This window comes from Protopterus annectens, chromosome 15.part0, assembly GCF_019279795.1.
Source record: "Protopterus annectens isolate FY-2018-M chromosome 15.part0, PAN1.0, whole genome shotgun sequence".
In the NCBI taxonomy this organism is placed as follows: domain Eukaryota; kingdom Metazoa; phylum Chordata; order Ceratodontiformes; family Protopteridae; genus Protopterus; species Protopterus annectens.
In genome coordinates this window covers 4,862,966-4,875,006 of record NC_056749.1, presented here as the reverse complement: position 1 = coordinate 4,875,006, position 12,041 = coordinate 4,862,966, and the positions used below count along the sequence as shown (strand labels likewise).

At 40.5% G+C, this 12,041-nt stretch overlaps 1 protein-coding gene across 1 annotated transcript in view; it reads right to left on the bottom strand.

Annotated features, from left to right (window-relative positions):
• The window catches only part of SLC25A23 (solute carrier family 25 member 23), a 1,355,089-nt gene that overhangs the window by 186,806 nt on the left and 1,156,242 nt on the right, over positions 1-12,041 (bottom strand). The window contains exon 8 of the mRNA XM_044057174.1: positions 9,871-10,038. Within this exon, the coding sequence (XP_043913109.1) occupies positions 9,871-10,038 (168 nt within the window). The remainder of the gene's footprint in view (positions 1-9,870; positions 10,039-12,041) is intronic.

Genomic DNA, 12,041 nt, shown 5'->3' with positions numbered 1-12,041 from the left:
CTATTCCCTCTTCTGTAATCTTCTTACAGTGACCCTTCATCTTAATTGCTTTATAGTTTTCTCTATTCGATACTTCCATGATGGCATTTGATTTCTCCCCTTCCTTTCCCTCACTACCCTGTGCTTTTGTGGTAAAACTATCTGTTATTAATTTAGCTGCATAATAATATATCCTATTTACTTCTGTTATATTGCATGAATTTCTAAGAGCAGTCCTGATTACTGTGTTCATTTGTTTTATCAAAAGTCTAACATTTTGGGTCTTACTGACTTTCTGTAATTTATTTCTTTCATTTGGTCTTAATATGTCTATCCATCTCTACTAAATTAAGCAGCTCTTCTCTTAGATAATTTTCTTCTAAACTAAGGGCACATTCTTTGTTCTTTGTTTTCTGCAGGCATTCTACAGAAAGTTAAAAGGATCATAGGATCATAGGAGATTACTATGCTAATGACCCTGGGGCCCTTACAAGCCTAGCCAAGAGTTTATCCCCAAAAATGAAACCTCAATCAGCGCCTGTCACCCCTGTCAGTGAGAGACACAGGTGGAACCCCTGGGACAATTATTTGGTTTCCCATCCACTCATCAAGATTGCGCTTGAAGAGGGTCAGCAACGTACTTTGTTTGGCGTGTATGGGGAGTCTATTCCAGAGATAGGGCAGCCTCTGGGAGACAAACCTGTCTCTCCAGCAGGTTTTGCTAATGTCACATATTAGATTTAAGCCTTTCAATCAGGTAATGCATGAGGAGTTAGACATACGGATATGGACCATCTCTAGTACAGCAGGATCTGAGATTGCCTTGTAGGCAAGACACAGATCACCTCTGAGCAATCTTCATGATACCGAGTAGAGTGATAGTGATTTGAGCCTGTCCACATAGGACAGGTGTTGGAGGTCATGGATTCTCTTTGTGAGGTATTTCTGTGGCCTTTACAGTTGGTGCAGGTGTTTGGAGAAGTACATACCAAATGGAGTGTTGCACTCAATTATTGGCCTAATGAGGGAAGAGTACAGAGAGGTAATAACCTCCTTTTTTCTGGATAAATCCCTTTACTTATGAAATAAATCAAGTAAAAGGCTTTTCTGACTACTGCCACTACATGATGGTCAAATGTGAGTTTATTGTCAATCTGTGTACCCAGGCCTCTCACCACAGGTTGTGTGCTTAGGGGGTTGCCATTGATAAGGCAATCAGTAGGGGCTGTGTTTCTGCTGAATGGTATGATATTACATTTTTTTGTTTAACTTAAGGCCATGACTTTGGCACCAGTCATTTGTTGCTGTGAGACCCTCTTGAAGTATGTTAACATCATCTGGGGAGTCAATGACAGTACCCAACTTACAGTTGTCTGCAAACTTCATCAGCCACAGGCTTTTTGTCTTTGCCTGGACCTCTGAGAAGTAGATGCCAAACAACAGGGGTCCCAGGACAGATCCTTGGGGGACACCACTAGTGACAGGTCTGCTGTCGGTGGTGGTGGCACCTATTTTGACCTTGTGGGTGCTGTTGGTGAGCCAGGCAGCCACTCACCTGATGAGATAGGGATTTACACCAAGTTCTGTTAGCTTTTTGATGATGCACGAGTGGGGAATTGTGTCAAAGGCTTTGGCCAAGTTAAGGTAAGCTGAATGTACTGACTTTCCCTCATCCAGTGCCTTGATGACAGCCTCAAAAAAGTCAACCAGGTTCAACAGGCAAGATCTGCCCTTGATGAATCCAAACTGGGTGGGATCAAGTGCTTGGAGATTGCCTATGTCCTTGTTTATGAGGTCCATAATAATATGCTCCATGGCCTTACATATCAGACTTGTCAAGATAATGGGAGTGATAGTTTTCAGGGTCAGTAGTGGCACCATCTTTGTGCAAAGGGATGACAATGGCAGTTCTCCACTCTGCTGGAATGAAGCCTGTATTTAGGCTATGATTGAATAGGGTGCTTAATGGTGAGGCTAGTTCTTGCTGGAGATGTTGCAGAATACAGCCTGAGATACTAACAGGTCCCATGGAATATGTGTTCTTTGTCTTGGATAGGGCCTTTAAAAACACTTGATCTATGGAGATGTGAGGTGTGGGCAAGTATCAGGGATGTTGAATGGGTCTTTGGGGGGGGGACAGAAGGGTGAAGTTTGCACTGAATCTATCTGACAAGCAGGTTGCCTAAGTCAACAGTATCAGCGTAAGTGGTACCATTAAGAACTAATTCAGAACAAACCTGCTGGGCTTTGCCATGGAGGTTTCTGACGTAGCTGAAAAAGTCTTTGTGTTTCGCCTTTATTTTGGATGCTAGTTTCGATTCATAATTGGCTTTGGAGGTTTTCACTAATGATCTAATTTGCCTGTTGAGGCTAAGGAGGGGGTGTTTCCAACTGGAAATGTGTGCCTTTTTACCCTTGGACAACAGTTTCTTACTTTTGTTCTAAAGTCTGTTGATAGAGGATGTCCACCAGATAGGTTTGTGTTTTCTTGAGGAGTAGGTATGGCTGAGTTCATGCAGTTGTACAGTTCTAGAACATCTTGCTGTGACATGTTCTCCTCAGCTGCATCATCCATTGCTCTTTCGTGTGGGAACTCACTGGCCTATCACTACATAGTCTATACGTCAGACCTGCCACCATTTCCTGTTCTTTCCTTTTTTTTAATTTCTCCGTGTCTTTAGGGTTTCTAATACCATGATGGGAATGGACCCCATTCCTAAGTCAAAGTATGATTAAAGTTCATGAAATTAGTATTGTTTCAATCTATGATGTTAGCCAGAAGTGCTCTTTGCAACACCCGCAATGTGCGCAGTATTGACTCCTTCTACAATTCATAGAGCTACATGTATCAGTAACATTTCTAAGTACGATTGTAAATTTTTTTTATAACACCTATTGCTCCGGAACTGTCTGGATGTACTTCTTCCACATTGCCCATGTTTCTGCTTGCAAATCCTGGTATTTTATGAGTTTGTGTCTCTCTGTATGTAAGACACTCTAGTCATGGATCTACTTTGAAAGGTTGAACCTCATATAATTGAAATCAATTTTTGCAAGATGAAAATATCAAATGGCGAATTTTTCCCAGGGTAAGTAAACACTTGGCCAACATGCCTTTTCTCCACTGTAGAGTGATCCCGGAGTTGGTATGTATAGTTAGGAGGGTGGGGGGTTTTACTTACTTCAGAGTGTGTTTCATTTAAGTTTGGGCACGTGTTTTCCTCTAAATTCCTAGAGGCCTACTCCTGGACTAAAGCTGAAACTTGCACTACTTTTTGATGAACAACTCTAAGATTCTTCCCAACCAAAGTTTCTTTCTATTCCTTTTCTGGATAATTTTTCCCTTACTTTTTCCATATTGCCAGTTTTATTGGATTTGTTCACAGTTTTTAAGTTTCCACACTAGAAGAACTTTAATCAAGCTGTTGAGCATTGTGTAGCCATCTTGGAAGTCCAGAATGATTGTACTTCTGACGGAAAAAAGTGGCTGAAATATGCAGATGATCACTTGCATTCCCTGAAGCAATAATGAGGTTAATTAGGAGGATATATGAGGGATCAGAAGCAAAAATCAAAAGGGGGGGGGGGTCTCACTCTGATAAGATGTGTCTGAAGAGAAGAACTTGGCAGAGGTAACCTCTTTCCCCTTTGTTATTTATGTTATATTTAGAACCACTGGCAAAGAAAATCAGAGACTCAGAAATTCAAGGATATACTTGGTATGGTATTCAGGAAAAGTTGGCTTCATTTGCATATGATATTATTTTGTACTTAGAGCCAGAAAAGGACATCTCAGCAACATTCTGAGATAGTTCTGTATTTTTTTTTTCAGGATATAAAATTAAAGAAGATGAAACCAAGGCTATAGCTGTAAACTATGTACCCGCACTTGACTTGTTTCAGCAATACCTATACCTATGGAAAATATTAAAATGAAGTATTTAAGTGTATGGGTTAAAAGGGATTCTGTTATGGTAACTAAGGATATGTGGGAAGAGACTAAACAAAAGATAATACAAAAACTGAGAAACTGAAAGTTCTTGCCTATGGATGTGGATAGCAAGATACATGCGATAAAATGTTTTTAGTCCCTTTAGTTTTATACACTGGTCAGATATATTTTTATTAACCACAGGAGGAGTTGTGCATAGCAATTTATAAAGAGGGGAAGACAGCAAGAGTCAGGTGGGATAAACTGATCCTTCCAATAGAACAAGGAAGTTTAGGATTGCCTGATTTGAACAAATATTTTAGAGATACACAGTTAAGTTAAAGCTTTTAAAACCAAAAAAGCCAAACGAGCCACAAAACCCATAAACGAACTAGGTTTATTCCAGTACAATAAAAGTTAAGTGCTTTTCGTTGCCGCCAATACGGCAACTTCATCAGACAAGAACTTACAAACACAAATGAGTTAAATAAGAGAAATCACATGATCAATGTAAGCCGGTCAGCTGAGCTAAACGTGTAGCTCCCGAATGTTAAAGCACCGGTTACCTTACCAGTCAACCTTAAAATATCAATTCTACTTGAATATTAAAAACAATATTTTTTAAATAATAAAAGTACAATACAAGATTAAGAAAGAACCAACAATAAAAATGCACATAGTACATATTCTGAAAAAATTCTCTATGAGACTTGTTACGGTACATACATCTTGGCTCCCAAAATTGACAATGTAGCAAATTCAGGTGTTTTGATATTTTAAAAAAAGTTTTGTTACATTCCAAAAACTCTAATGCCAAGATAAAGACTGGAGTTGGTGCAAGTTAATACAAGTTTTTGAGGACAGATAATATGCGTGATAGAGTTGGGCACCTTAGTTTGAGTGTAAGTCAAATAAATTTTAAAAGTTGTGAGTTTATAGTACCTATTAGTTACAAATTTTTCCACACAGAGCCTGTGAGAACTCTGGCTTCTTATTATTAGTACCATACAATTTTATTTCGTAGAATTAACTATAATAATGGTTATTGGAGTCTAAACTTGTATTAACTTGCACCACCCGGTGCTTTAACATTCGGGAGCTACACGTTTAGCTCAGCTGACCAGCTTACATTGATCATGTGATTTCTCTTATTTAACTCATTTGTGTTTGTAAGTTCTTGTCTGATGAAGTTGCCGTATTGGCAGCAATGAAAAGCGCTTAACTTTTATTGTACTGGAATAAACCTAGTTAGTTTACGGGTTTTGTGGCTCGTTTGTTTTTTTTGGTTTTACAAGTTTGTTTATTTTTACCGAGTGTGTTTTTCGTCATGAAGTTAAAGCTTTTATACATAACACAAGCAGAAAGCTGCAATTCAAAGTAGAAAGGGATGATGATGAAGCAAAGGGGTAATTCAAGATATAAGGAAAGTGTGGTATTTTGGAAGCAGATACTTAAGGAGAATAACAACAGCCATACATACTATTATATTCATAAAGCATCAGAAAGTACATTAACAACTAAGCCAACACAGAAATGGAAAAAGGAAATTCTGCTGATAAGGATGACTGCAATTAGGGGTACAGAAAACAGGCAAGAGGGGACTGGGATTTACTGGAGGAAGCAAAGGAACCAAGGTATTGGGAACAAATAAGTAGAGAGGGAAAGGTAGCAGAATGGGAAGATGCCAAGAGCACATTTGGACTGCAGGCTAGAGCTTGCCTTCCCTATCAGGAACTGATATCAGAGTATGGACAAAGAGACAGGGATAGGAGAATCCTAAATGAAAGAGCTGTATTAGCTGAGCTTTTAGCTGAATCTAGATCCGACGCTTCTGTTAAAAAAAGGGATAATTAGTAGGGAATATAAAATATTGCAAGCTAACTGAAGGAATCAATCAGAGGAGTTCATAAAAAGATTAGGAAGAGAGGTTAGCTAAGAAATTCACAAACAATGGGAAGACATATGTATGGCGCCCAAATGTGCAACAAAATCATGAAAATTTAGGATTTTTGCCTTGATGTGTTTGCATAGGTATTGACACACCCCAAGCAGACCCCCCCCCAAAGTTTTCTTCAGTTAGATGGCACATGTTGGACGTGTAATGGGGAAGAAACAGAGTGTAATGAGTTGTCAGATTTAAAAATTCCCCTACAGAGTAGTCTGTCAGGAACATTGGGCGAGCAAATGAGTGTAACTAAAGAAATTATTCTTTTGAGCTGGGATACAGGTTCTGAATTGCATAGACATAGTAAGGTCTTGCTAAGTTTAATTCTGGTGGCTGTCAACTAAATCGAATACTATAAAATGGAAATCAAAGTCTAAACCAATCATGTTTGAAGTAGTGAATGTTGTAACAGACATAAAAGAACGGGACGTGGGATCTTTAGAAAAGGACAGGAATAAACTACATAGAATAAATGTGAATTGTGGGAACAGTACATGCAGAAAAATGTTTTGGGTGATGAATGAGGTTTAAGAGAAGGCAGAAATTGAACAATTTCTGTAATGTTGGCTTGGTTACATTGTATAGAACAATATATGTGATGTATAATGTTGGAAAATGTGAACTTAATAATTTGGTTTGATTATTTTTATATAAATGTAAGTTTGCCTATGTCACAAGTGATAATCCAATAAAGGTGTTTAAACATTTGTTTTTGAGGGGCCAAAACCCTTTACATTCTCTAATGAAAGGGCTGTATTCCCTGCATCCCTGTTCATAAAGGAATGTACCATTTTTTGCAAACCACTATCTGTTGACCTGAATAAATCTGGAGATTTGGCTGTAGTTTGTGGCTTCACCAAGACATAGTGGAGGGCCCCCATTTTCAGCACACTACATCTTGTGGGTCAGAAGAGATCCCCTTGTGACACAAACTTTAAGTGAAATGGTCAAAAATACATTTTATTCGACAGCATTCTGCAGGTTATCCATCTCCCAATAAAATTAACATTGATAAACATCCTTATCATTGAAAAATTCACAGTGGCATAAACTGACTCCAACATAGTTGATCTGGGTTCAGTTACCAGTCAGGGCTCTGGCAAAAGTGAAACAGAGAGCATAGAAATGAACAGTCAATGATGGCGTGCCCATCCTGGGCAGGAAGACAAGGGAGGTAGTATGAAGCATTGCACCACCGACCTCAACTGGAGTATTGAGGATGTGCTAGGAGCAGCTGTCAGGTTAGTGTGACTCCCATTGCATAACCAGGCAAGAAGACATGCTCAGGTGTGTGCAGCGGCATGCATATGGGACCTCCTAGGCAACACTTTAACCAAATACTACTGGCTGCCATGAGGACACAGCTAGGCAGGAGGGAGTGGACTGTCAGATTAATTAAGGAAGGCCTGCCAGCTCCCAAGTCTCACCTCTGAATGAAACAAATGAACTGATAAGGTTTTGCCTCAGTCATAGAACAAATAGACTGCAGGTCTCTTACTCTGGGAAATGAAAGGGCTGCTTCTCACCCCACAGGAGGAAAGAATGGGTTGACAGGGGGCTGGATGGGGAGTCCAGTGTAAAAATGAACAAAAAAAGAAACACATATTTGTTCATTTAGATGGAATTCTGGTACAGGTAAGTGCTCTATATAATTACACATAAAGAATGCAACATTTTTTTGCAAACCACTATCTGTTGAGCTGAATACATCTGAAGATTCAGCTGTACTTTGTGGCATCACCAAGACATAGTGGAGGGTCCCCCATTTTGCCTGATTTATTGTGTTGGACATGAGTGTTTCACCATGTCACTTGTAGCACAACACCTCTGCAGAATGCTTTGATTTTGGCCACTTCCACAATTCCAATGTATGCGAGACTTCTGTCCACAGTGAGTGGGTCTATATTAGATAATCGAACTTTTGAAAGTTCAGCTGTCATATGGTCGACACCATATGATTGAACTTTCAAACGTTCGAATATCTAATAAAAAAAAATAAACTACACAAAACACCTACCTGAACGTTTTAAGTAGGTGGGCAAGTCCCCCTGCACCCCCCCACACCGCCTAGGTCTAGGTCTAGGTCAGAACATCGAAGTATTAAAACTTTGAATTTTCTGATATCGAATACTATTCAGTGAACGCTAAGAATAGCAAAGCTGCAGAACAGCGAATTCTTTCCTTGGGAAAGAATTCGGTTGGCCGTTTCTGTGGCTTCGCTATTCTTAGGTGGAAAGTTACGGGTTGGGTTCAGGTAAGTGTGCGATTGTTTGTATGTTAGGGTTAGGGGCGGGTTAAGTGAGTTAGGGTTAGTGTGCGGGTTAGGCGTGTGTGCGATAGTGACAGACTTTAGGGTTAGGGGCAGTTTAAGTGAGTTAGGGTTAGGGCGCGGGTTAGGTGAGTGTGCAATAGTGATGGACCTTAGGGTTAGGGTTTGGGTTAAGGTAGGTGGGTAGATAGTAATGTATGTTTAGTTTAGTGTAGCGTTAGATGTAGGAATTTAAGTGTATGTGTATGGTTGCTGTTTGTTTGATGTGCTAGTGTTGTGTGTATGTGTTTCGGAGCAGTAAAATTTTTCCATGGGAAAAAATTTGCTGTTCTGAATGTTCGATATTTTCATGTTTAGATGTTTTGGGACCAATGAAATAACGTTCACTATTTTCATCTTTCGATAACGTGATATAAATGCTCTTTAAATATACCAACTCCGTGATTGCACTACAGTGCAGAAAAGGGAAATCTTCACATTCCTTGCTGTATGGAGATCTCCGTTACAATGTTCCAGCATTCAAAAATCCAATCATATGGTGTCGACCATATCACACTCGAAATTTTGAATGTTCGAATATTCAGTATAGACCCCAGTGAGCACATGCATTACCTTACTATCCTCTGATCTCCGTAGGAAACAAAAGGATAAATTATGCCATCATCTGGGACATCTGATCATCCATCAGCGGCTTGTCACTGCCAGATGTGATCTCTGGCACTGCATGAAGAAAGCAAACAATTTGGCTTGATAGGCAAGAAAACAAATACACATTTTCTACAGTGCTTAAATAAGATCTTCTTCTTTCAGCTTTTCCCAGTTAGGGGTCACCACAGTGGATCATCTGTCCGCTCATGATTGGCAGTGGTGTTTTACGGTGTTGAGTTGTCAGCCCAGTGCCCAACCTTCCACAGAAGGCACACACATGCACACACTCACACCTAGGGCCAATTTAGAGTGACCAATCCACCTACTGCATGTCTTTGGGATGTCAGAGGAAACCAGGGTACCTGGAGGAAACCCACACAACCACAGGGAGGACATGCAGACTCTGCACAGAAGGCACCCCAGCTGAGAATTGAACTGGAGAACATATTGCTGTGAGGCAACAACACTAACCACTGCACCACTGTGGCCGCCCTGCTTAAATAAGATCTAATAATCTAAATGTCTTTAGTTCTGACCAGTGTCTGTTATTAATGCAAGTCTTCTGTTGGGTCACATGGCACCAACATGTTAAAACTGTTACTTTACAAAAGGGATAAACAGTACACTGGGAAAGGAAGATCTCTGGCACTTTGATATACTCTCAAGTGCACAATTCTGGTGTGTAAATTAATTCTGTGCATAATTTATTCAAGAGACTGCACACATCCAATGTCTTTGTAGTGTCATGTTTTATAGGAAGAGTGGTTTTACATGTATTAAGGTAGCTGTACAGACCAAGGTTGTGAGGAGCTTATATGTTCAGGATGTGATGTCATTCAGTCATGGAGGCACATGTGTGAAACCTGGACCTTCTTAATTGTGTTTTAGACTTGCACAAGACAATGCAAGATGCATTTTATCAAGGGAAAGCTGACTTATATACTTGCTTAATTTGGTACAATGTTGTAAAAGCAATAACTATGTGAAGCGTAACACAGTTTTACCACAGTGAGACACATGAGGAAACTTAACTCCAGTTTACTACAAGGACAACGTATACATGCGTAAAGTCCAAGAAGAAGAAGAATAGATACAAACCTCATATACAGCCAAGTCAATCCCAGCATAGGGAATAATTCCTAATAGGTTAGGAATGTATCCTTTGTAAAAGGCTTGTACTCCCTCCTTCAGGAAAACCTTCTTGGCACAGTCTGCTACATTGGAATACTGACCAGTCTTACGTAGGGTCATTCGGGTCTTTAAAACCTTTAAACAAAAAAAGAACGTTACATGAATGATGGGAATATTGATCAGTTTTTTGTCACTCATGTCATATACAAGAACATTAGACTAATGATTGGAACACTAGTCAGTTGTATGCAGGTCATTTGGGTCTTTAGAACCACTAAACAACAATAACGGTGCGTTAACATGAGCAGCTTGTTAACTCATTCATAGAGTGCCATCAGGTTAAACAAAGCAGCTGTCTTCTGCTTACACTTTTCTCTTGCTCATTCCTTCCTTATTACACAGCACCTGTGGTTTTGTCTTCTGTTCTACCTTAACTCCATCAAATTAGACTGGACAAGACTTTGCAATATCCTTGTTTCCTGCACTATGCGCTCATGTGACTTTAAATTACATGTATATAAAAATTTCCATCTAAGTTGGTTATCGCTGTCTTCCTTATCAGTAATGCAGCAGGCAACAGTTTGGAGTAGAACTTGTGATTCTGCTGTGAGAAAGGGGATAAGAATGCAATTTTAGACTCAAAAGTAGCCAAAGGTGGAGCTGAACATGCCTAAGGTGTTGCTGCACTAGGTGGTGGTTATAAGTAGATTGAAGTGATGTGGAAGTTGCTACAGTAGATGTGGTTATGAATGGGACCTGGGGATGCTCTGCAGTAAATGTGTTTGAGCTGGACCTGAAGTGGTGCTGCAGTAGGTGATGAATATGAGTGTGTCGTGGGTTTACATGCAGTGGCTGGTGGTTATACGTGGGACCTGGGGATGCTCTGCAGCAGATGTGTTTGAGCTGGACCTGAACTGGTGCTGCAGTAGATGATGAATATGAGTGTGACATGGGTTTACATGCAGTGGCTGGTGGTTATACTTGGGACCTGGGGATGCTCTGCAGTAGATGTGCTTGAGCTTGACCTGAAGTTGTGCTGCAGTAGGTGATGAAAATGAGTGTGTTTTGGGTTTACATGCAGTGGCTGGTGGTTATACATGGGACCTGGGGATGCTCTGCAGTAGATGTGTTTGAGCTGGACCTGAAGTGCTGCTGCAGTAGGTGATGAATATGAGTGTGACGTGGGTTTACATGCAGTGGCTGGTGGTTATACGTGGGACCTGGGGATGCTCTGCAGTAGATGTGCTTGAGCTTGACCTGAAGTTGTGCTGCAGTAGGTGATGAATATGAGTGTGTCATCATGCAGTGGCTGGTGGTTATACATGGGACCTGGGGATGCTCTGCAGTAGATGTGCTTGAGCTGGACCTGAAGTGGTGCTGCAGTAGGTGATGAATATGAGTGTGACGTGGGTTTACATGCAGTGGCTGGTGGTTATACATGGGACCTGGGGATGCTCTGCAGTAGATGTGCTTGAGCTTGACCTGAAGTGGTGGTGCAGTAGATGATTAAGTAGAATTTTTCACTGTACATTGCACTTTTGAACTGCATTTTTATCATATCACTGCTTATCTGAACGTTTTTTTTCTGAAATTTTTGCACTTTGCTGTAGCATAGACTAGATTCAGACCTGCTGAATCTAGTAGTGTTTGTATAACTTGAACACTAAACCAAACCATATTTTGCTGGAGAGGGTTCCTCTGCATCTTAGTGGGAGAAGTGTTACAAGTCATCTGATTGAAGGTTCCTGGAACAGGGCTCAGTTTTGAGCTTTTTTACTTGTTAAGTTATTTAAATTGGTTTGCTCTCGTTTGCTACATAAACACTAGGTTTGCGTGGGTTTCACCTTCTTTGCACATCGCTCACTGCTGAGCAGCTCTGGGTACTGTTGGCAGCTGTAGATACAAACACTTCTGCTTGCAAATTTTTCCGTAGTGCTCTGCTGGTGCCCCATCAGTGAGTTCTCGCAATTGTCCCTCGCTGATAGATGATACATTCAGTGAAGTTCCTGAGGTACCAACACAGCTCCTACACACCAGCCCTTTGTATTTTTTGTCCAGTTCTCCTGCCCTCTACTTTACCTTGTCTTTACTGTCCCCTCACTGTTTTCTGACCACATCAACTTACCTAGCATTATGGA